Source organism: Rattus rattus, chromosome 1, assembly GCF_011064425.1.
Source record: "Rattus rattus isolate New Zealand chromosome 1, Rrattus_CSIRO_v1, whole genome shotgun sequence".
NCBI classification, from domain to species: Eukaryota; Metazoa; Chordata; class Mammalia; order Rodentia; family Muridae; genus Rattus; species Rattus rattus.
In genome coordinates, this window is record NC_046154.1 from 205,676,937 (window position 1) to 205,700,817 (window position 23,881).

The 23,881-nt window shown below is 48.4% G+C and overlaps 1 protein-coding gene across 1 annotated transcript in view; it reads right to left on the reverse strand.

The window, feature by feature from the left end:
* Kif5a (kinesin family member 5A) overlaps positions 1 to 21,642 on the reverse strand; it is a 36,007-nt gene extending 14,365 nt beyond the window's left edge. The window contains exons 1-12 of the mRNA XM_032913667.1: positions 21,265 to 21,642; positions 7,478 to 7,565; positions 7,311 to 7,384; positions 6,826 to 6,930; positions 6,316 to 6,364; positions 5,621 to 5,676; positions 5,388 to 5,475; positions 5,025 to 5,149; positions 3,194 to 3,298; positions 2,904 to 3,052; positions 2,202 to 2,350; positions 1,523 to 1,698 (exon numbers count right to left, since the gene is read on the reverse strand). Of these exons, the coding sequence (XP_032769558.1) occupies positions 1,523 to 1,698; positions 2,202 to 2,350; positions 2,904 to 3,052; positions 3,194 to 3,298; positions 5,025 to 5,149; positions 5,388 to 5,475; positions 5,621 to 5,676; positions 6,316 to 6,364; positions 6,826 to 6,930; positions 7,311 to 7,384; positions 7,478 to 7,565; positions 21,265 to 21,393 (1,293 nt within the window). The 5' untranslated portion in view covers positions 21,394 to 21,642. The remainder of the gene's footprint in view (positions 1 to 1,522; positions 1,699 to 2,201; positions 2,351 to 2,903; positions 3,053 to 3,193; positions 3,299 to 5,024; positions 5,150 to 5,387; positions 5,476 to 5,620; positions 5,677 to 6,315; positions 6,365 to 6,825; positions 6,931 to 7,310; positions 7,385 to 7,477; positions 7,566 to 21,264) is intronic.
* Positions 21,643 to 23,881: the final 2,239 nt, after the last annotated feature.

Below are 23,881 nucleotides of genomic sequence, written 5' to 3' on the forward strand. Positions count from 1 at the left end.
CCTCTCATATTACTACTCCCATCTAGCCAAATCATTTAAAAGCAAAACAATCAAATTAAAACTTATGGGTGTGGGGTTGGGGATTTAGCTCAGTGGTAGAGCGCTTGCCTAGCAAGCGCAAGGCCCTAGGTTCAGTCCCCAGCTCCAAAAAAAAAAAAAAAAAAAAAACTTATGGGTACTTTTTTGAGACAGGGTCTCATGTAGCTAAGGCTGGTCTCACAGTGTAGCTGCAAATGACCTGGAACTCTTGATCCCCCCGCCTCAATCTAAATAAATGTTGGGATTATTGTGGAACCTTGACCAGGATCTTGGTGTGTATGTGTGTTACAGTCTCACCACGTAGCCCAGGCTGGCCTAGAACTGTGTATATCCTAAGTTGGTCTCAGATTCCCAATCTTCCTGCCTCAACCTTCTAGGTGCTGGAGTTACAGGCAGGAATAGCACACCTGGATCAAACGGTGTGTGTGTGTGTGTGTGTGTGTGTGTGTGTGTGTGTGTGTATCTCCTTAAATCTTTTTATTTTATTATTATGTGTATGAGTTTTTTGTCTGCCTATGTGTCTGTGCACTACATGTGTGCCTGGTGCCTAAAGAGCTAGAAGAGGACGTCAGATCCCCTGAAACTGGAGTTATAGATGGCTGTGAGCTGCCATGTAGGTGCTGAGAATCCAATCCAGGTCCTCTGGAAAACCAGCCAGTGCTCTTAACCACTGAGCCATCTCTGAGCCTGAAAGGCAAATACTTATGCATAACAACCGAATCCATTTTGAAAAATGGATCGGACATCTATTTTCCCAGAGAGGGTGTCCAGGCTGGCCTCAAGCTTCCTATGTAGCTGAGGGTTACCTTGAGCTTGCTCCCACCTAAGTGCTGGGATTAGAGGCGTGTGCCTCCGTGTAATCTGCCTGGCATTTCACACTGCTGGAGGCTCTACCAGAGCTTTCTGTGTGCAGGCACTCCACCAAGTGAACTGTGTCCTTAGATAGATTTGTTTGTGAAGAACTGTTAATGGAGCGGAAAACCACATGTAATGTAACGTCAACCAAAAAGACTGGAGTCCGTCAGGGCGGCCGCACTGGTAACCCCAGCACCGAGGAGGCTGAGGCAGGAGAATCAAGAATTCGAGGCTCACCTAAAATGTGAGGCCATCTAAAAGAAAGCTACTAGATGCAAATTGCTTCAACTGTGTACCTCGGCTGCACGATGCCGGAAGAAGAGTAAAATATTAAGTGTTGCCTCTACATGATAACAACTGGTATTCTTCATGTTCGTCTATTTCTAAAACTCATTTTCCACATCATAATGGTTGTACAGTGTGCAAGGGCCTATGTGGTGTTGGTGTGTGCGCACGCACACTGCTGTGCTCCCATGGAAGTCAGAAGCACTTGAGGGCGTCACTTCTCTGTGTCCACCAGGTGGTGCTCTGGGAATGCAACTCAGGTCATCAGGCTTGGTCTCACCAGCCCAAGCTAGCTCTGTGGCCTCCATCTCAGCCTTCAGCTCCCTGTACACTGCGGTCTCACCTTGTCGTCGAGCTGCTTGTAGAGACGGCGGATCTCTTCCTCGTATTTCTGCCTTTCCTCGGGTGCGATGCGTACCACGATGGATGAGTTGTCATTCACAGGGGTCTCCTCACAGATCTCGGCTGCCAGAGCTGAATCCTCTCCAGCCAGGCGCTCAGTCTCAGGCACATTCTCTCCTGACAGAGGACAGGAGAGGAAAGACAGTGTGATGGCTAAAATCATCAACCCGAAAGTACTTAGCATCACCTATGAGACAAACCTCTGGACATCTAAGAGGGGATTTCCAGACTGAGTTAGTGCAAGTGAGCAGATCCACCTTAAATTAAATGTGGGCAGCACTGTGCAGATCCACCTTAAATGTGGGCATTTTCCTGACTGCAGCTGCCTCATGCTCCTGCCACCATGCCTTCCCCTGTACTCTCAGACTGAGCCAGCGTAGACACTTTCATCCCTAAGTCGCTATAGATAGATGTCACGTCACAGCAGCGAAGCCAGTGACTACAGTGGAGACAAGAGCTGCAGGCCTGAGTCCACCCTGTCAACTCCTCAGAGCCAGGATCTCCAGGCCCTCAGCACCACCCACTGCTCTCCTCTGGAGCACAGCCTTGATTTCAGAGGTTCCTGGCCTTTAACACTCCCTAAGCCACAGTCCCTCCCTCCCACAGCATCCCTCTCTAACCATTGCGCCACCGGCTAAGCTCAGCCTCCAGCTTCGCAATTGTCTCCTTCTGGGCCTTGGTCTTCTCCTTCTCCTTCTCATATTTCTTCTTCCATTGCTCAGCAGTCAACTCCAGATTCACTGAGGCAGTGTTCTTGATGGTCTTTGCCCTGAGCAAAGAGAAAAACAAATATGAGACTCCAGCTGGTCCTGGGTGATGTGTGTGTCTATATGTACCTGTGTGTGTTTGTGTGTCTGTGTCTTTGTGTATATGTGTATCCATGTGTGCCTGTACATCTGTGTGTGCCTGTGTGTATGTCTGTGTGTTTCTGTGTGTGTGTCTATGTGTCCCTGTGTGTGTGTGTTTGTGTGTATCTCTGTGTGTGTCTGTGCTTATGTGTGTGCCCGTGTGTATATGTCTGTTTGTGTCTGTGTGTACCTTTGTGTGTGTCTGTGTGTGCATCTGTGATTGTGTGTGTATGTATGTGTATGTCTGTTTATGTTTCTGTGTGTTCCTGTGTGTGTGTGTCTGTGTGTGCTTGTGTGTGTATGTGTATGTATGTATCTGTGTGTATGTCTGTGTATCTCTGTGTGTCTGTGTGTGTATCTGAGTGTGTTTGTATGTGTGTCTCTGTGTGTGTATGTGTGTATGGTTGTGTGTGTGTGTGAATATAGCAAGGGATGGGACAGTGGTTGGGCACCCAGGACCCCTCTGCCACTGACCGCTGCCCAAACATGAGTGTGGACTTGGTCTCTGCGTCATTGTAGCTGGATGGTGAGCAGCAGATGAACATAGTGGTCCTGCAGTTCCCTCCCAGAGAGTCCTGGAGAATCCTCGTCATTTTGCTGTCACGGTACGGCACGTAGCTTTTCTAGAGCAGGAGCAGACCATGAATGTGAAAATGATTTCAACTGGATTCCTAAGGGTAGTACTGCTCACTGAGCACTGAGTCTGTGGACTCAGGGATTGGGGGGTAGGGGGAGGATGTGGAGGAGGGGCTGGGGATACTCACAGTGCCCTCGGCCAGAGCAGAGATCACATTCCCCAGGGCCGACAGCGACTTGTTGATATTCTTTGCCTCATCCAGAACGGCTCCCTCTGCTCCTGTCTTGCTGACCTGTTGGAGAATTACAGGACAAGTGTGTCAGGAAGAGGGGAAGGCTGGCCTCATTCTCTCCACTTAGAAGGCCAAAGTCAGGCTGGAGAGATGGCTCAGTGGTTAAGAGCACTGACAGCTCTTCCAGAGGTCCTGAGTTCAATTCCCAGCAACCACATGATGGCTTAAAACCATCTCTAATGGGATCTGATGCCCTCTTCTGGTGTGTCTGAAGACAGCTAAACTGTACTTATAAATATATTTTAAATAAATATTAAAAAAAAAGTCAGAAGGTCAAAGTCCAAAAAGGGGGAGAGAATAGAGAAGCTTAAAGAAAGAGATGCTCGGCCAGCATCAGGAATCCTCCACTCACCTGAACTCTCTTGCTGAAGCTCTCCCTCACTACTCTATATCAACTACATGAACTTTATGACTGAAAAATTCGATGTCAGTGGGTCAAATCGGTGGCTGCCAGGGGATGGGTGGTAGGGAAATGTAGGTATATTCTAGAATTCGGCAGTAATGACACCATATGATTTTCAGAACAAACTAAATTGTGGATTACTCAGGGGTGAGGGTGGGAAGATTCTCACCACGTAGCCCAGGCTGGCTTCACACTCATGCTCATCTTGCTCCCACCCCGCTGACTGCAGGGATTACACGTGTACACCACCATGCCTGACTCAGGACTGTTTACTCCTGTGTGCAGGGGCTCATGTGTGGAGGTCAAAGGTCAATTTGGTGTTGTTCCCCGGAAATTGTCACCTTACTTTTTTTGAGTTGAGGTCTCTCACTGGGACCTGGGGCTTTCCAGTCAAGCTACGCTGGCTGGCCGGTGAGTCCCAAGGGCCTGCCTGCCTTCACCTCCCTGGTGCTGGACTTACAGGGATGCACCCCAATGCTCAGGTTTTTACGTGGGTGCTGAAGACAGAACGCAGGTTCTCCAGCTCGTTATCAAGCACTTTACCTACTGAACCTCTCCCTGGAGGCCCTGTGCTTTGTTTTGTTTGAGACAAAGTAACTAATCCATGCTGGTTTCACACTCCCTATGTTGCTCATGATGACCTTGAACTTGTGATCCCCCTGCTTCAACCTCTCAAGGAGATAACAGGTCTGCAGCAGTATGTCCTGCTTCTGCGGTGTTAGATGGAGATCACCAAGGAAGCACTCTACCAAAGGAGCTATGTTCCTAGCCTTGGATTATATATAAATGTGTATATGTGCACACGAGTATGTGTGTGTGTGAGAGAGAGAGGGGAGAGAGAGAGACAGAGACAGAGAGAGACAGGGGGCAGGGAGCACGTCACAGCATGTGTGTGGTCAGAGGACAACCTCAGGTGCGGGTCCTCAATTTCTACCTTATTTAAAGGTGGGTCCCTTTGTTGTTTACCACTGCTCAGACCACCTCCCTCTAATTGCACAAGCACTAGAATCAAAGACCTGAACCACCGTGCCTGGATTTGTAGCTTCTGGAGACCTGACCTCGGATCCCAGGGTTTGCACAGCACGTGCTTCACATGCTGAGCCATCTCCCTGTGATATATTTTGATGATGAAATATTTGTTTATTGCTGGGGAGGGTTCTGCTATCTGTCTGTCCCTCCCAAGTCCTGGAGTGGAAGGTGTATTTGCTACCACACATGGCCAAATTTATTTTTCTTTCAAATAGAGTTTTTAAAAAGGCAAACCTTCCCCACCAAGGATTCCTTTTCCACCCCCACACTCCACCTTACTCCAGAGATCCCAACCTTCTCGCTTCCGGCCAGATCCACGAGGTACAGTTTCCCGCTGAGCTTCTGCTCCGTCTCTATGTTCTCCTGCTTGATGTTGATGAGGAAGATGCTGTGACTCCGAGAGCTGTGCTCATTCATGTCTGCAGGAGATACAGTCGCTCTGCCTGCTAGCCCTCAGAGAGCTGCAGCCCTCGGCCACAGAGTCACTAGCAGCCACTCCACCCACCGGGAGAGAAAGGCCCATCCCCAAGGTGTCATCTCCTAGGCAGTGGGCTGCACAGGCAGGAGGCCCTTCCTCCCCTGCTAACTTGTCCCCAGTAGGCACAGAAGAGAGGTGAGAAGACCTCCAACCCAAGAGCTCTTCTTCTCCCCACTCACTGGTGACAGCAACGTGACGATTCGACTTCCCCTCATCGATCACATCCAGAATCTCCTCTGGGCTGGACACAAAGCGTTCGGTACAACCCTGCGGGAGGCAAACAGCAGTGGCCATAAGCTTTGCTCTTCAGATTGAGATGTCCACACACCACCCAGGGACCTCTCAGGGGTCCTGCAATGACCCTTCCCTCTCGATGCTCCACAACACACACAAGAACCCGCCCTGCTCTCACCTTGACAAACGGCACCCGGTTTTTGTCCTCATGCACAGACAGGTTTGTCTTGGTCACTGAATCAAGATATGGCAGGGTGAGAGAGACCAGGACTCCCACCCCTAGGTACGCTGCATGCACGCTAAAGGTAGGAAGATGCCCCGTGGAGACGCAAACGCCATATTCACAGGGAGGCTCGACTCCTCCTTCCTCCTCACAGGACCCAGCTATTCTTGGGCTCTGTGTCAGGACTGAGCCTTCAGCCCATCTCCCGACTCTCCCAGGCTTTAAGAGGGTTTTTATTTTCTCCCTATTTTTGTGTCCATAGCTGGAAGCTGGAAGATTGAACTGAGAACCTCACACCTTACTTCCTGCCTAGATCCCCATCCCTCTTTTCCTTTCTCCGTTTTTCCATATCAATTGGGATTTGAACCCAAGGCCACACGCATACCAGGTGTGCCACTACTCAGGTGTGCCACCTCTGTCCCACCCCAATTTATTTTTTCCTTTTGAGACATAATCTTGCTAAGTTGCCCAGGGTGGCCTCAAAATCACAATCCTCCTGCCTCAGCCTAGGCTATAGGCAAGTGCCACCGCAGGACCGTGGTGTGAAAGAATCATGTCCTGGATGCTTAACTGTAGCCAATCTCTGGATGATGGCGGTCTCTCTGCTCTCAGCCTCCTCATATCTGTACCCACAGGGACCAAGTACTCACCATCCAAAAGGTCGCGGATCTTATCCAGGTAAATCTCGAAGTAAGACACCTGGTTAGGGAGGAAAGGGGTGGTGTGAGAGGGGTTCTGTTGTTTTGTTTTACTTTTATTCATTTTTATGTGTATAAATGTTTTGTCTGTTTGTATGTCTGTACATCATGTGCATACATGGTGCCCAAGGAGGTGACAAGAGCCCATCAGATCCCCTGGAACTGGAAGTAGAGATGGTTGTGGGCCACCATGTAGGTGTTGAGAATTGGAGTCAGGTCCTCTGGAAGAACAACCAGCCTTCTTAACCTCTGAGCCATTTCTCCAGCCCCAAGAGGGTGATCTTAACTCTAACATGGGAATCCCAAACCAATACGACAGACTCCAGGACAGTGGTGGCTGGGAAAGTGTTGGAGAGGACATTCTTAGTGGGAAGTTGGGGTAACCAGAGTAAGACTTCAGCTGGTTTATTCTGGGTCTTCCCAGCCCCTATCTGAGGTGCCCAGAAGTCACATGCTCCTCACCTTAATGTGGAACTCAAGGTTCTCATCCATGGAGTAGATGTGGTTGAAGATGTCTCGGGCGATCCGGGGAATGATGCCCATGAGCTGAGGGTCGTGCAGCTTTCCCTGAGGAGTGAAGGATACCAAAGTGAGTACAGAGGTCACTGGGGCCACGGGGGTCAGGAGCGACGTGAGGAGCATCCTCAGTTGGAGGTCACCGCTACGGCTGCCCGTGAATGGAAGCGGACAACTGAGCAGGGTTTGGCTGTCACTGCTGCTGGTTCTTTAGATAAAGGGAGGGCAGCTGGGGTCAGCAGAGGGAGGGCAAGTGTGCGGCTGAAGGGACCCCTCTCAGCCTCCCTCCCACGTTGCACCTCATTCCATCCTCCAGACCCATCTGCCTCCAACTCAGCTCACCCCGGTCCTGGGATTTTCTCCAATAGAAGGTTTTTTGATCGTCTGTGAACCTTCCTCGAAACCCTCAACCCCCAAGTCAGAACCCTCACCTCCATGGTGTGCGTTTTCCCTGAGGATGTCTGTCCATAAGCAAAAATTGTGCCGTTGTAGCCAGCAAGGACGTCTGAAAGAGAGGGCAGAGAAAGCTATCTGCTGCTGCTGGTGGTGGTGGGTAATGGCGGACATGGGAAATACATTCTGAAGACAAGTCTCTTACCTTTGACGATCTGCATGGCACAGGCGTGGTAAACCTGCTCCTGAGTCGTGTTTGGGGGGAATACACGGTCGAAGACATATGGCTTTCCCTGGAGGGGAAATAAAACAGGTCAGACGTGAACAGGGAGAGTGAGGAGGAGGAGGAGCAGCGCAGGCCTTTCCATTGGCCTGCACAAGGCATCCCTCTCTCTTAGGCCCTGAAAACAGAGACACACGGGACTTGAGATAAGAGAACCTGTGAGAGAAGCCGAGTTCACAGCTGACAGCAGGAGTCTGCTGTGTGGTCGGCTCACCAAGGAGCGTCACTGGGTAGTAAGGCTGGGTAAGGGGGTCCTCGTCTGGATGTGACGTTCTAGCATTCCACTAAACCCAAACGCCTTTCTGGGAAACCAGACAGAAAAGAGGAAAGAAAACTAGAAAGCTAGGGAGGATTCATTAACAGCGAAAAGAACCTTAACATTTACAGGTGTCGTCCTCTACTGAGCTGTAGAGGGGGCTGGAGAGATGGTTCAGACATCAAAATCATGAACTGCTCTTGCAGAGGGCCTGAGTTCTGTTCCCAGCACCCACACGGAAGCTTACAAGAGTCCTTAAATTGCTGGGCAGCTGTGGTGGCACAGGCCTTCAATCCCAGCACTCCAGAGGCAGGGCAGGTAGATCTCTGTGAGTTCAAGGCCAGCAGCCAAGGCTATACAGAGAAATCCTGTCTTGAAACAACATAAAGTCCTTAACTCCAGTGCCAGGGGACACAATGCTCTCTTACAGTCTCCTAGCACCAGGCATACGTGCATAAACACTCACATACATACAGGCAAAACACTCGTCTTGTTTAAAAATAAAATGCAAAATTGGTGACACAGGTGCAGAATGTTCCCTGGGTGTGCGGGAAACATGCATGGAGGGCCGCTGTGCAAATGCAGTCACAGTTCCCTCGTTCTGAAAGAAAAGTGTGAAATCGGAAATGGGGTGCCCCTTTAAGGAACTGTAACTCAGGGGAGAGCACTTGCCTACTGTGCACAAAGCCAAGCGCAGGAACAACAGTAGAAGAAACAAACAGATCATCAGCGCCAGGTAATACGCTGTGATTCTACAATTCAGGGAGCTAAGCAAAGGCTTTCTACTCATATTCAGGGTCTGCTCTCTGCCCTCGTAAGTGACAGATTCCTGGGTTGTGTCGCCCTGCCAATCAGACCGGTTAAATCATTGTTCTAGAGTCAACCTGTCCAGCTGAAATAGGAGCCTCTAGATCAACCCACCACAGAGCTTTAAAAAAAGAAAACCCCACCACTTTTACCAAAAGAAAGGTGATTTGGCTGGAGTTAGACCTACATGTGCAAGCACCTTCCTACAAATCCCAGGCAGAATTACACCTCGTGGTTTCTTTGGAAAGCCAGACCAGGAGAGATAATACTTAGTGTCCTGCAGTGTTTGTATCATTGGTGGTAGCGTTTATTTGTTGCTTCGGCTCTTTGTATATATTTTTGAGATGGTTTCACCATGAAACCCTGGCTACCCTATAACTCATGATGTAGACCAGACAGACTCTGAACATACAGCAATCCTTCTTCTGCCTTTCAAGTGTTGGGATTACAAGGCCTTGATTAAATTATTCAAGGGGCTGGAGAGATGGCTCAGTGGCTGCTCTTCCACAGGTCCTGAGTTCAATTCCCAGCAACCACATGGTGGCTCTCTCAAAACCATCTATAATAGGATCTGATGCCCTCTTCTGTCATGCAGCCGATATACATGCAAACAGAGCATTCATATACACAAATAAGTAAATCTTTAAAAAAAAATTAAAGATTTATTTTAGCTGGGTGTGTGGCACATGCCTTTACCATCTGCACTCAGGAGGCAGAGGCTGACTGAGATCTACAGAGTGAATTCTAGGACAGCTGGGCTACACAGAGAAACCTTGTCTCAAAAAAAACAATAAAAATTATTTTTTTAATTATGCATTTATGTATGTGTATGTATACATGTGAGTACGGGTGCCCAAAGAGTCCAGAAGGGCATCAGGTCCCTTGGAGCAGGAGTTAAGGTGCTTCTAAACTGCCAGGTATGGATGCTGTGACTGAAAATCTGGTTACCTGCAAGAGCAGTGCATATTCTTAACCACTGAGCCATCTCTCTGGCTCTATATTCATTCATTCACATATATATACATATATGTGAGTGTATGAATATATATAGAATATATGAATATGTATACATATATGTACACACACACATACACACACACACACACACACACGTTTTTGAGACAGGGTTTCTCCTTGTAGCCCTGGCTGTCCTGGAGCTCACTCTGTAGAGCAGGCTGGCTTTGAACTCAGAGATCCACCTGCCTCTGCCTCATAGTGCTGGGATTAAAAGCATATGCCAGCACTATCCTGTTCATTTAAAATGTTTTAGAGTTTCATAACTACACACTAAGACTCTATTACCGAAGACACCACTCACACTGATTGCAGGACATAAAGAAATCACCCTCCAACTGGCCAGGAAACCTCCGCCCTGCCAGTTAGCTTTCCTAGTGCAAGAAGATTCTATTCAGGCTTCTTGGGGGGGAGGAAGAACATCAGTGGTCCTATCCAGTACTTGACCATTTACATGGCAGTTTTGATGTGCCAGGCAACATATGCACAGCAGTGCAATAAGGGGAGGGGGTGTCAGGAACCCCACAAGAGGGGATCCCCCCCAAATACTATAATCCAGCTTAAAAGCCCACTGCTAACCCAGCTCTCCAGAGGCAGAGGCTGGTGGGTTTCTGTCAATTCGAGGCCAGCCTGGCTTTCATAATAAGTTCCTACAAAACTGGAAAGTCAGGGCCACATAATGAGACCCTAGGGTGAAACCTGCTAGCATTATTTTGCTCAGTGGACATGTCTCCGATTGCATTCTAAATATTTATGTTTATAGGCCTGGGCTTCTCCCAACCTTTGCCTGAGGATCTTTTTTTCTGAGTGGGTTATCAGTTAAGTGCAGAGATTGGTAATGAGTGGAAAAGTACTAAGAAAGGGTACTGAATGCTCATCCCTAAATGGGACATTTGCATCAACACCCCACCCCACTCCTACTCCAGTCTCAGGGAACCTTGAGGAAGAGAAGCAGATGATGTACGGGCTGGAGGATTGAGAGAACTGTGAGATGCTGTCTGTTGTCTGTCTCAGAGCTCACAGCAGCTGTGGTCAGCACCGCAAGGCCTATGATAGGCTCAGGAGAGCCAAAGTCCAGCATAGAAGGGGCAGCATGCCACGCCCGTTACTGAGGAGCTGTGGGCAGCTGATGGCTGCTGAGGAGACTTAAGGATCTTCCCACAGGCAGGTTTTCCATGCTCTACTGGGTCAGGACTAATTGATCTTATCAACAACAAAAAAGTCTCCGAGGGAAACATATTGGGGGCACATAAGAGGAGAGGAGAGAAGTGGGGGATAGATAAGATTATATAGTATTGGGTACATGTATGAAGTTCTCAAGAAAAATTATAAAACATTAATTTCGAAGATTACACAATAATGTTTCTTTTCCCTTATATTTATTTGCACAAAGGAGAAACTTTTTTTAAAAAAATATAAAAACTACCAGCTGCACATGGTAGTACCCACCTTACAGCCCAGCAGCAGGAGCTCTGGTTGTTTGAGGATAGCCTAGTCTACATAGTGAGTTCCTGGCCAGTCAGTGCTACGTAGTAAGATCCTGTCTCAAAAACAAAAAACAAACAAACAAACAAACAAACAAACAAAAAACCCTTAGGGCTGGAGAGATGGTTCAGTGATAGCATTGGCTGCTGGTTCATGTCCCAGCACTCATATGGTGGCTCACAACATCTGTAACATGGGATCCAGGGGACCTGATGGCTTCTTCTGGCCTCCATGTGCACCAGGCATGCAGCTTGTGTAGACATACATGCACGTAAAACACCCATACATGTCAAAAATTAGCAAAATTAATTTTTGTTTTTTGGAGCTGGGGACTGAACCCAGGGCCTTGCACTTGCTAGGCAAGCGCTCTACCACTGAGCTAAATTCCCAACCCCCGCATAATTAAATTTTAAACTGGGGCTGGAAAAGAATAGTTGGTAGAACGCTTGCCTACCGTGCTCCCATTTTTTTTTTTAAAAAATCTGGCTTTTATTTGATCACTCCATAATCAATGCATCCACAGCCCAGGAAACAGCTGGTCTGAGAAGCTTGTTTAGGACATCTGCTATAGCAAGGGCAGACCCCGGGTTTGGTCCAGTCACTAACACATTAAGTCACACTTAGAAAGAATAAAGCCAGGAAATGGAATTCACGAAGGAGAGGAGTTGGGGAAGGAGTCCTTAACAGGGCGTGGCAAACCAGTTTTAGCAAGTCATCCTGTTCCATTAAGTGTTTAAATATTAATACACTATACCGAGATTCCGGTGCTAGGGATGCAGTTTGCAAAACATGTACCGAAGTGATAAGATGGATAGGAAGAAAATGTTCACTCCAGAGGTTTGTATTAAAGAAACCCAGAAGAAAGTCACCCGGCAGCAGTGAGGAATTGGACGGTGGCAGAGTGAGTGTGTAGCACCCATGCGACCCTGAGCCATCATCAGCCTTAGCACAGAAAGAAAGAAAATGGGACGGGGCCAAGGACAAGAGAGGAAAAAGGAATACTTTTTAAGATGTATGACATATACATATATGTATATTATATATAATAAATGTATCTATATACGTCTAAACATATATTATATATAAAGTATATAAATATGTATTTATACATATACATATATACATATATATCCTGCATAGGAAAACATGTTAATAGCAGTTACCCTTTGTCAGGATGGTTTTATTTATTTATTTATTATTTATTTATTCGTTTGACTGTTTTGGAGGGACAGGACGTCACACTGTAGTCCATGCTGACCATCAGTTCACGGCAAAGCCTCCAGGGTTAGTCTCCAGAAGGCTGGGACTGCAGTGAGAGCCGCCACACTGCTTTGATTTTAGGCTTGCGGTTGTTGTTTTACTTAAAACGTTTCTGCAGTCGTGGTGACCTATGTCTTGTCATTTTGTGAGCCTCCGTCTTTAAGTTTTTAACTCTCTCTTCAGACGACTCCTAGCACTCAGGATGGATGGCCAGCCTGGTCTACAAAGTGAGACCCTGCTAAACAACAACAATAACAACAACAACAAAAAGTTTTTCCAAAAATAAAAAAAACTTTTTAAAAAATCAGAAAATCTACTGTTTTTGTTTTGGGGGACATTCAGTAAGTAGTTCTGGCTGGCTTGGAATTCACTGTGGGCCATGCTGGTCCTGAACTCAGAGATCCCCCTGCCTCCAGAGGCCTTACAAATGCTGAGGCTAAAGGCATGAGATACCACACCGAGCCCAGAAAGTCTGAAGTTGTTTTCTTTTAAAAGATTTACTTATTTTATGCATATGAGTACACCTTAGCTGTCTTCAGACACACCAGAAGAGGGCACGTGAGCCACCATGTGGGTGCTGGGTACTGAATTCAGGACCTCTGGAAGAGCAGCCAGCACTCAACCCCTGAGCCATCTCTTCAGCCCCAAGGCAGAAGTTTTTAAACAAAGAGATTAATCTCCTTGTTTTGCAACATGTATGGGGTAGGTGTCAGTGCCCAGGAGAGAAGCCTCCCAGACTACTCCAGACAACAAGTACTCAGTTGCTCACATTTTGGATGAGATGAATTTTATGTGCTGATATGGAAAGATAATGTATCCCTGTGTGCAGGTACTTGACTGTAAGTGTATACAATGTACACGTGTATGCAGGTACTTGACTGTAAGTGTATATGTTTTTGGAAGTGTCCACAGAAACGGTAAAGAGGCTAAGGAAGAAAAGTACAAAGGGATTACTATTCATTATAAATTTTCTATTATTTGAATAAGTCTATAAGACTTATTGAAAGATTAGATTAACAACTATAAAATGAGCTGGGCAGGGGTGGCACTCAGCACTCGGGAGGCAGAAACAAATGGTTCTCTGTGAGTTCCATGCTGTGCTCTACAGAGTGAGTTCCAGGATAGTCAGGGCTACACAGAGAAACCATGTCATAGAAAAACAAACACCCAAATTATAAGACGAGCAAGGCATGCTGGTACATGCTTATAACCCCAGGACTTAGGAGACTGAGGCAGGAGGATTGCCATAAGTTCAAGGCCAGCCTAAGCTACATATCAAGGTTGTTTAGAAAATAAAAATTAAAACAATTATAAAGAGATAAAAGTTATGTAAAATATTTAATGGGGCTGTGACTATAGTTCAGCGGTAGAATGAGAGCTTAACAAGCCCTGGACTCAATCTAGCACCTTCCAAAAGAATATGAACACATATCATTTATGAATAACTTTATAAATTACCTATAATGTGCTGGGAATACATGGAATCTGGGTGTAGTAACCCATGCCTTTAATCGTAGCAGAGACTGCATCAGAAGAATTGCTGTGAGTCTGAAGCCAGCCTGGGTTACAGAGGGAGACCCTGTCTTAAAGGTGGTGTTGGGAAAGCAGCCTGGGCACAGAGGGAGACCCTGTTTTGAAGAGGGGTTTGGGAAGGAAGCAGGGTGGCTCATGGGCAAAGACACCTGAGTTTGAGCTCCAGAACCCACAAAATAGATGAGATTGCTTTCTGCAAGTGGTCCTTTGACCTCCTGGGTGCCGTAGAACACAAACATGCCTACACATGCATACACCCACAGGATAAATAAATTGAAATGTAATTTAAACCTTTTAAAGAGATAAAAAACAAAAACAGCAACTACCCCCAAAACCAACAAAAGAACAACAGAAACAAACATGAAATAACAATTCTCAGAATAGTAAAACAAAGATTGATGTTTTTGTATCTTCCGTGTGCTTTTGTCTTTAAGTTTGCCAACAATTATTATTACGTTTATAATTATATTGTTTCCATTTTTTTTAGGTCTACCTTAATTCTCTAAACTACATCCATGTTTCTTCCAGCCAGTGGCCAGAAACAGAAACACGGAACGTCTATCTCAGACCAATGATGCGCCTCTCTTCTCCACCAATGACTCTCCACCATGCTGCCTGGAGCCAGGCATCCAGCCAAAGGGGGCTAAATATAACTCTCCAGCCAGCCTGGCCCCTCCTCCCCCCCCCCGGGAACACGGGAACCAACACACGCAAATCTACACACACTCCTTCAAAACATTCCCAGTGGTAGGATTCCAGAAAGTGCTGGATGAAGAAAATGGCGGGAGCTCTCCAAATGCTGAAGCTGAGGAGTGCCTGTGAACCCTTTATCTTTAGCCCAGGCTGGAAGGGAGTGGAGAGGGAAGATGGGCGGGGCTCTCAGTCCCCGGAGGAGGATAAGACATCGGAGACCTAAGAAATGGTGCATTTACTATTCTTGTGATCAGTCATGACAAATGTTATGACTTCATTACTTCCTATCTCTTGTCTGGCCCCTCAACTCCAAATCAACTTCAATTTCTAGCTCTTTTTCATTGTTTTGGGTTTCTTCGTTTGTTTTGTATGTAGCTCAGCAGCCCTGTGGCCTCAAACGTAATCTTCCTGCCTCCATCTTAAGTGACGTATCCTAAGATTTTCACCAGTTAGCCATGGTACATGCCTAAAATCTCAGTACCGGCAGTTGAGGCAGGGGGATCACCAAGAATTTGAGGTCAGTCTGAGCCACACATCATTTTTGTTTTGTTGGTTTGTTGTGAGGTTTTGGGTTTGGTTTGGGAGTAGGGTTCACTGTGTAGTCCTGATTCACCTGTCTCTGCTCCCAGAGTGCTGGGATTAAAGCTGTGTAACACCATACCCTGCTCTGTAGTGTGTTATAAAGGAACTTTATTGGAAGTTAAGGAAATTAATACTGAGCTGATAAATGCCCTTTGTTTGTTTCTCACAGGACCTTGCTAGGTAGTCCCAGGCTAGCCTGGGACTCCAGTTCCTGCCTCCAGGCTTCCGAGTGCTGTAAATAGCACCATGGTGGCCACGCCCTGCTAGGAGGATGCCTTTCTCATGGTCCACTGCTGCCTCTGCCCAGGCTTCTCCTGAAGTTTCAGATCACCACTCAGGTAAGGACAATGTCCCTCCAAGTCCCCAACACCAAGCGGAGTCTCTGGAACCCAGCTACTCAGTGTGTTTGTTGGATAAACAGATATTGACAAAGAGGAGATACTACAGGCTTAGAGGTTTGGATGAAACCATTAATAAGAGGGCAAAGTGTTCAGCACTTCCAAATTAGACATGTGCAGAGACACAATGTATAAAAATATTTTATTTAGGGGTTGAGGATTTAGCTCAGTGGTAGAGCACTTGCCTAGCAAGCGCAAGGCCCTGGGTTTGGTCCCCAGCTCCGAAAAAAAGAAAAAAATATATATTTTATTTACTTTTATTGTAGGTGTATGAGTGTTTGTTTACATGTATATATGCACGTATGTGTACCGTCTGCAACCCCAGTGCCTGTGAGAACAGAAAAGGGTAGTTGATTCCCTGGAACTGGAGTTACAGACAGTTTTGAGTTCTACGTGGGTTCTGGGGACTGAATCCAGGTCCTTTGTAAGAGTATCAGTGCTCTTAACCTTTGAGCCATCTCTCCAGCAATCCCTTCCCACCTTTTGTTTGTTTGGTTTGGTTTTGGGTTTTTGGAGATGAGGTTTCTCTATGGAGCTCTGGATGGCCTTACACTCAGAGCTCCACCTCTCTACCTTCCATGTGCTGGAATTAAAGGCATGGGCCGTCACCACCCAGCTTCCTCACCTTCTTTTTAGACATGGTCCGTGTAGAATCCAAGTTGGCCTCAGAGTTCCAATCCTTCCGCTTTTTTCCTGAGTGCTAGGGTTCACAGGGTGTGCACCATGGCGCTCAGCTAACTTTTTAGCTGTTCATCTGTTTATTTGGGGGCACACATCTGCAATGCCACTCAAGAGGCTAAGGCAGGAAGGTGGCCTCAAGCTTGAATGTGGGCCACCCTGGACTACACATCAAGTTCTAGGCCAGCAGGGCCACACACCAAGACCCTGTCTCAAAAAGTAATGAACTGGGGTTGGGGACTTAGCTCAGTGGTAGAGCGCTTGCCTAGCAAGCGCAAGGCCCTGGGTTCGGTCCCCAGCTCCGGGGGAAAAAAAAAAAAAAAAGTAATGAACTGGGGCTGGCTAGATGGCTAAGCAGATGATGGTGTCTGCTGCCAAACCACCTGACTGCCCGAGTTCCAGTCACAGGGCTCTCGGGGTGGGAGGGGCGAACTGAATTCCTGCTCACTGTCCTGTGACCTGCACTGGTGTTCTGTAGTGCGCATACCCCGCCTCCATAGATAGATGATTGATAGATAGATAGATAGATAGATAGATAGATAGATAGATAGATGCGTGCAATTTTAATAACCGAGGCTGGGAGGTGACCCGGTAACCTCTTGTGCATGCAAGAAGACCTGGATCAAATCTCCAGCGCCCATGTAAAACCTAGGAAAGGCTGTGTGTGCCTGTAACCTTAGTACTGGGAGGCAGGGACAGGTGGATCCCAGGGGAGTCACACGTCACAATAGTAACTTCAGATTCAGTAAGAGACTGACTTAAGGGAACAGGTGGCAGGCAATAGAAGAGGACACAGACGTCCTCCTTTGGCCTCTGTATGTAGGGATATGTGCATGCTCACTCTCTCACATATACATGCACACACTACATACACTCCAACTCCCCAAGCAAGAGTTAAAAGCAGAGATGATTTATCCTGTGCCTGTTAGCGTGATGCAGTTTATGCATGGTGTCTCATGTGATGGCTACCCTAATCCTAGGAGTAGTTATTCTCACTTTATAAATGAGGAAACAGGGGCTCGGAGTGGTCTAGCAGCTTTTGCACAGACACGCAGCTATGATACGGTGAGCGCAGTTTCCAACCCAAAAGGCTCTGACTGCAAACCCATGCTCAGAGTTATTGACCAAGGAAGCTCAAATGCCAACCACGTGTCAGCTCCTCCTCCTCACAGCTTTGCCTTTGCTTGCCCATGGGCCTCCTCTCTGGTCTACATTTCTCAGTGTTTTCAAGTACAACCTGCCTTTCATCACCCCCTCGTCTAGCCTTGACCCCATTGCAGGAGGGGTTCTCCCCCAATCCCACATGGGGCCTCCTTCACTCTCCTTCCCTCAGTAATTGCACACCAGCTAATGGCAAAGCTTCAGAAGCCGCATGGTGACCGACTCCATTAGCAATATCCCTGCAGAGTCTCCCCACCTCAGAGATGCTCTCTCCCAGCACTGCAAGCTCCACACTCCTTCTAGCCTTTTCTAGAGACTCTCTACACAAAGTCCCACAGCCAGGGTGCCATGCCATCTTTCAACCCACTCTGTGTTCCCTTGTTCCCTTCATTAGTGGCTCAGGAAAGGTCCCAGGACCCCCCCCCCCCCCTATGGTTTTGCAACACCTGTGGTGACGGATGTTAATAGGGAACAAAGATTAGGAATCCAGAGACCTGCTCAGTTGTTGAGAAAGTCTTTGGTAGGATCCAAATCTTCAAGCACCAGGCCCTATTCTATGGTAATAGCCTGTGGGTTGTTGCCACGGTAACGCTTGAGTGACACTAGCCACAGTAAACAATGCCTCCCTCTGCATCTTCCTTTATGAGACTCCCCTCAAAGCTAAAGAGACCCTTACTTTCCCTTCAGGACCCCTTCATGACGGTAGCACATGGCTGTAATCCCAGTACTCAGGAGATCTGAGACAGGAGGATAGATGAAGTGCAGCCTGGAATACATAGAGTTCCAGGCTGCGCTGAGGCATATGGGAAGGTCTGCCTCAGAAACAAAACAGAACAAAACTGGGCCAGAGAGATGGTTCAGTGGGTGAAGGTGTTGCCTGGCATTATTAGTTCAATTCCAAGGACCTACATGGGGGAAGAAGGTACTGACTCCTGAAAGTTGTCCTCTGGCCCTCACATGTGTGCTGTGGCACACGCACACCCACTGCGGGTATCATGCAAACCCATCATACGATAAAATAAACGTCATGAAAAAAAAAATCCGGGCAGAGGTAGTACACACCTTTAATCCCAGCACCTGGGAGACAGAGGCAGGTGGACCTCTGTGAGTTCAAGGCCAGCCTGGTCTACAGAGTGAGTTCCAGAACAGCCAGGGCTACACAGAGAAACCCTGTCTCAAAACACCCAAAAGCAGAATTCACTTGTCTTTTGGGAGACCTGAGGGAAGAAGCTTTGGACAGTTGAAAAGGGGGGTTGGGGGAGGGGGAATTGACTTTGATTGATTCCTTGCTCTCCCCCCTCCCCCACATCTGGCAGGCTTACGTGGTCCAAGCTGGAACAAAGATGAGAAAAGCCAGAGGGACACATGAGCCCAGCGAAAACATCAACAGGATTCTAAGAGTAAAAGAGCAAACCAAGACAACAGCTCGCACACAGTGTCCCACCAGCCTTCTACAATGACAAGGACTTCTGACTTTGTCTAATCCCACCCCTCAGACTCCAGGGAGAGACAAGACCTATAGAGCCCTCTGTCTCTCCATCTTGCTGTCCTACCCTCTGCAAGCTGAATGCAGCCCAGGAACAGAAGGGCCTCTAAAGCCCAAGCGACCAGGGCTGTGAGGAGAAGGAGGGAGCAGGGCTGCTGGCTCTGGGGAGTTATCCTCTCCCACTCAACTCCAGCTCGTCCTCATCCTCCCAGACACTCCAAAGTGCTTCTTCCACTCCTCAGCAGGCAGCTCCCCATGATGGCTCCCAGAGAGAGCTGGAGTAGAAAATAAGGGAGAGGTGGGAGGGAGTTGCCATCGCCCTACTAGAGCCTTCAAGGATCTCCTCAAAACCCCGTGGTCACCCTTCCGCTGACTGAAGAATGAACATCCAGCATGCAGGCAGCTCTAAGGATGTGACCTGAGACAAAATGGCCCCTGTAAGAACCTACATCCGGAGTAAGAGACTTGGGCAAGGGAAGATTCAGACTGAGCCCCCTACAAGGACTGGCAGGACAGGTAAGAGGAGACTAACTCTGGAGCTGAGACAGGAGCTGTGTTACCAGGGGGCCATGGACTTCTTTCACCCCCACTCTTCCCCTGGTGCCTCACAGGCCAGGACTCATCCCACACCCGGATGGCCCATAGAGCCTAAAGGAATCCATCTTCATGTGGTGGATAAATCTAGGACGGGAAAGTTGGCTTTAAAGTAGACCCTAGTGGGTTTGCTTCCTATGGCGACCCCCTTCAGTCTTTGTAACTTAAAGGGGCCTCAAATTGCAAATTCTCCACTCAAAGCCAGCCAGCCAGGTTACTCAGAGAGAGGGGGCTCCCGGGGATCGATCTAGTCTTTATTTTAGCCTGGCCACACCGGCCAAACAGCAAAGCCTAGGGTCTCTCAGGCAAAACAGAGATACCCTCCTGTGGCAAATGTACACACATTACAAAGGCAGCCACCGAGTTCACTCTATGAGACTATGGCAACACATGGATGGAGACGGGTAGGAGCTTGGAGCCTCTCAAAGACATGTTTACTCTGACTAACTCAGAAGGTCCAGGCGTCTCCTTTCCAGTTACTTAGAACATAGTGCCAAGCACTATGGACTAAGGCACTCAAGAATCACCCTGACCTTGAGGACTGCCCCCATAACTGCTCCTCCCTTCTGAAACTGACAACCATTTCTTGGCTCAGTAGCCCCAAAGCCCTACAGAACCAGACCCCAGATCCTCTTACCCTGAAGGTCCTTAACACCCTAAGAAAGGTGGAAGGGGCAAGACCGAGCAGCCCTTTAGGCCACCGCAGATAACTGTCTGGAACAGAAATCTGGGGAGGTGGGGTGGCATAAAGGAAAAACATGTGAGTTTCGGAGTCACAGACTTGAGTTCAGTTCCGTAGACTAGCGGATCTATGGCTTCTCAGCATGACCTTGAGAAAGTCATTCAACTTCCTCAGACCTCAACCTCCTCCCCTGCAAAATGGAAACAGGAACACCACTTACTGCAGTCTTGAGAATTTAGTCCTAAGCACGGAACACTAAGTACACAGAAAGTATTAACTCTCCTGATGATCTCCTTGCGGGAGGGCTGCCATGGCGAGGTAGCACTCAACTACTCCATTGTATGAGATCTTCAAGACTGAGATGAATAAGCAGGAATATACCCAGTCAGGGTTCGGGCACTTCGACTTGGGAGGGCTCAGGATCTGAAATGCTCTTGATATTATACTCAGGATGGAAAGGCACACAAGGCCCTTAGGATTCTAGAGGCTAACTCTCCAATTGGGTGTGGCATCCGTGTATTGCTTTCCCAGAAAACCTTTCACCAAGATTTGTGCTCCCTGCCCCCAAGTCCAGGTAGCAACTACTTGAGGTGAGGATGAAGGGCTGGTCCTAGAACCCACTCCCATTCATACCTCCACAGAGACCCTAGACTTCTCATGTCTGATCTAGTCCATCCACTAACCTTCCCCTCCCTTCGTGGAGGTTAGGGTAGAGATGTGAGCCAATAACAAAGGGAAAATGCGCTTTCTCTACGGGAGACGGAAAACATTACAAAGGCTCTAAAACATCACAACTGGCTCTAAGGGGTGGGAACATTGCAAGAGACTAGCAAAGACAAGTTGGGGCTCCTGATGACGGGAAGGAGCCCCCTCCCACTCTGCAGAGACTTGGCTGCAGGCCTAGGCAGGCCACACCCAGCCATCCTGATGCAGGGGAGAGGAGGGGCTGCGGCGGAGAGGATGGAGGCTGAGCATCCCGGAGCCGCTGCAGGATGACAGGCAGAAGGGCTAAGTCTAGGGTGTGAAAAGATTTTTGCATTCCACCCCCTCCTCTAATTTCCTTCGGATGTAGGCACTCACCCCAATAATGACGCTGTCGTCCCCTTGGAAAATGGGGATGAACTTGTCCCCCCGCAGAATCTCGGCCTGGTTCAGGGGCCGAAATCGGCAAAGCACCTTGATGCTGCATTCGTTATTGGTCTCCGCCATGGTGGTCGACGACGAGGGGCTGGGGCGCGTCTCCCGCTGCAACGGTAGCGTATGCTCCGGAGGAAGGGAGCGCTGGGTTGGGGTTGAGGCGGAGGACAGGTGATCTGTCGCTGAGGCCAAGGGAGCAGCTGGGATGCCCAGGCGAAGGTGCGCTTTTGGTGTCCTGCGGCACTGGATGCGGGCGACCTGGGCTTTTGGTCCTCTCGCCGCGCTGTGCCTCTCCGCCCCTTGCGCTGCAGCCGCGCTGCGGGCCTGGGCGGGGCGCGCAGGAGCCGCGGGGGCGGAGTTTCCTTCGCAGGGGGGTGATCCTCCGGACAGCGACCACCCAAGGGTGGAGTTTGGTTTTTGCTCACCTGGTTTCTCGATCTGGAGGCTCGCGAATAACCTTGTCCTAACCCCTTCCCTACACAGCTCACTTCGCTACACGCGACCCGTCTGTTCCATCTCAGACTCCACCTACAGGAATGGATAAGGGGGACTAAGGTGGACCTGTCGCCTTCCTGGGAAAGAGCAACTATGGGCCTTCCCATCCCCTTTATTCCAGAACATTTCCCCCAAACCATTACACACCTCTTTTCATATTTAAATCACACATATCCTCCCTCTCCCAGCCTCTTTCCACTCCTCAGATGTACAATGAGCCAGTCAGCCTTCATGGGTGCACATCTACAGAAGTGATGTTTAGGCCTCAAGCCATGGAGAAGAGACAGGCAGGTCTAGCCTACTCCCCTCCTTTCTTCACAGAAAGCGCTACTGTGTGGTGATAATCAGGTCCCAAAATAGAAGGAAAGACAAGCTATGGTCCAGCCATCAGCATTCAGGGACAGGTGGCATTCTCAATGAGGCCTCTAAGGTTGGGGCAGGATATGGGTAGGCAGGAGCAACTTTTGCAAGAGAACAGGAGTCTAACAGCCCGAGGAAAGGAACAAGGGCCAGAGAGTCTGTTGTGAGGGGCTTCCAGGGCAAATAACTATATTTGGGTCTCAGACGGGCTCAGTATCTGTGTGTGTTTACCACCTCAGACGGCTCAGTGTTGCCCTAGTGACCTTTGGAGAGCGTCCCCATTCTTCTTTTCTCCCTATTCCCACAGCAGAAAGAAAGAAAGAAAGAAAAAAGAAAGAAAGAAAGAAAGACAAAGAGCCAAGCCAAGAGACTTCTTGTCCTGTCTCTCTCCACAGCCCAGAGCAGGAACACCAAGAGCTGGTCAAATTGATTTTGCTCAATGTCACAGCCTCTGCTAGTCAACAGAGAGCTAGGCCGCAGGGCTTGAGGTTTTAGCCAAGGGAGGATGGGCTGATGGGAGAAGGCAGAAGTGGGTGGAGGCCTTGGCTCAGAAACTGGCCAGTCACTAGGGTCAGTTAGCCACTATGGGGTGAGGGTGAGAGGGTGGTTACCTAGATAAACAAGCCCTAACCCAGCCAGACACCAGCTGAGCTGGGCCTTTGCCAGTCACACTCTTGATTTGTAAGAAAACCGACAGAAAGGAGCCCAAAACACGACCTGGGGATCATGGCCACAGAGGCCGAGGCTTGGGCAGAAGCCAGGAGTGACAAAAGCCGGTTCCTAACTCAGGAACGCTACCCTCAGTCGTTTGGCACTATTTCTGAAGGTTGCAGCATATTGCAAGCTCAGGAAATATACCAACGTCCAGCCTCTAGAGGCAAGAAGGTAGCATCCTTAGTGGCTTCAAAATGACAGTTCACAGAGGTAAGAATTCAGTGGGTCTGTGTGCACATGCACAGCCACAGCAAGGTCACTGAATTTCTGTTATTTTAATGTTTGAGATAGGGTCTGTGGGAGCGGTTCTTACACACAGGCTAGCCTGTTGTTGCATTCTTCCCACCTCAGCCTCCCAAGTGCCAGGAACATATGTGGGCACCAGTATGTTTGGCTGGAGAACTTCCTTTTATCCTGAGTGTGTCTTTTTATTTCTCTACTAGCACAGAGTAGGTTTTCTATTTGTTTCCCACCTCCCATCGCACCCCCAAACCCCTTCCTCCTTCTCCTCTTCTGCTCTTGTTTTGAGACAGCTGGAGCTACATAGAGATTCTGGAACTCCCTAGACCAGGCATGTGCCACCACACCCAGCCTTTTCTTTTGTTTCAGAAATGGGCCAGTGAGGTGGCTCAGCAGGCAAAGGGGTTTTCCAAACACCTGAATTTGATCTGCAGGACCCCCATGGTGGGAAGAGAAAACAGATGAATAACAGTTGCCCGCTGATCTCCACACTCATGTGTGTGCACACACAGCACACAAAGAAATAAATTAAATTAAATCAAATTGGGGTTTCTATTGTCAGGCAACGGCATAAGCAAAGTAAGAAGATTACCTATACCATGTCTCTCCTCCAGAAAGATTTGTTGTTGATCTGGACACAAAGCTACTATGCAAGGTCCTGAGTTTAATCCCCAGCACTGAAAAGTGAGTCCCAGGCCACCCTGAACTACAGTTTGAGACCTGTGTAAATTCCTCCCTCCTAATTTCTGGG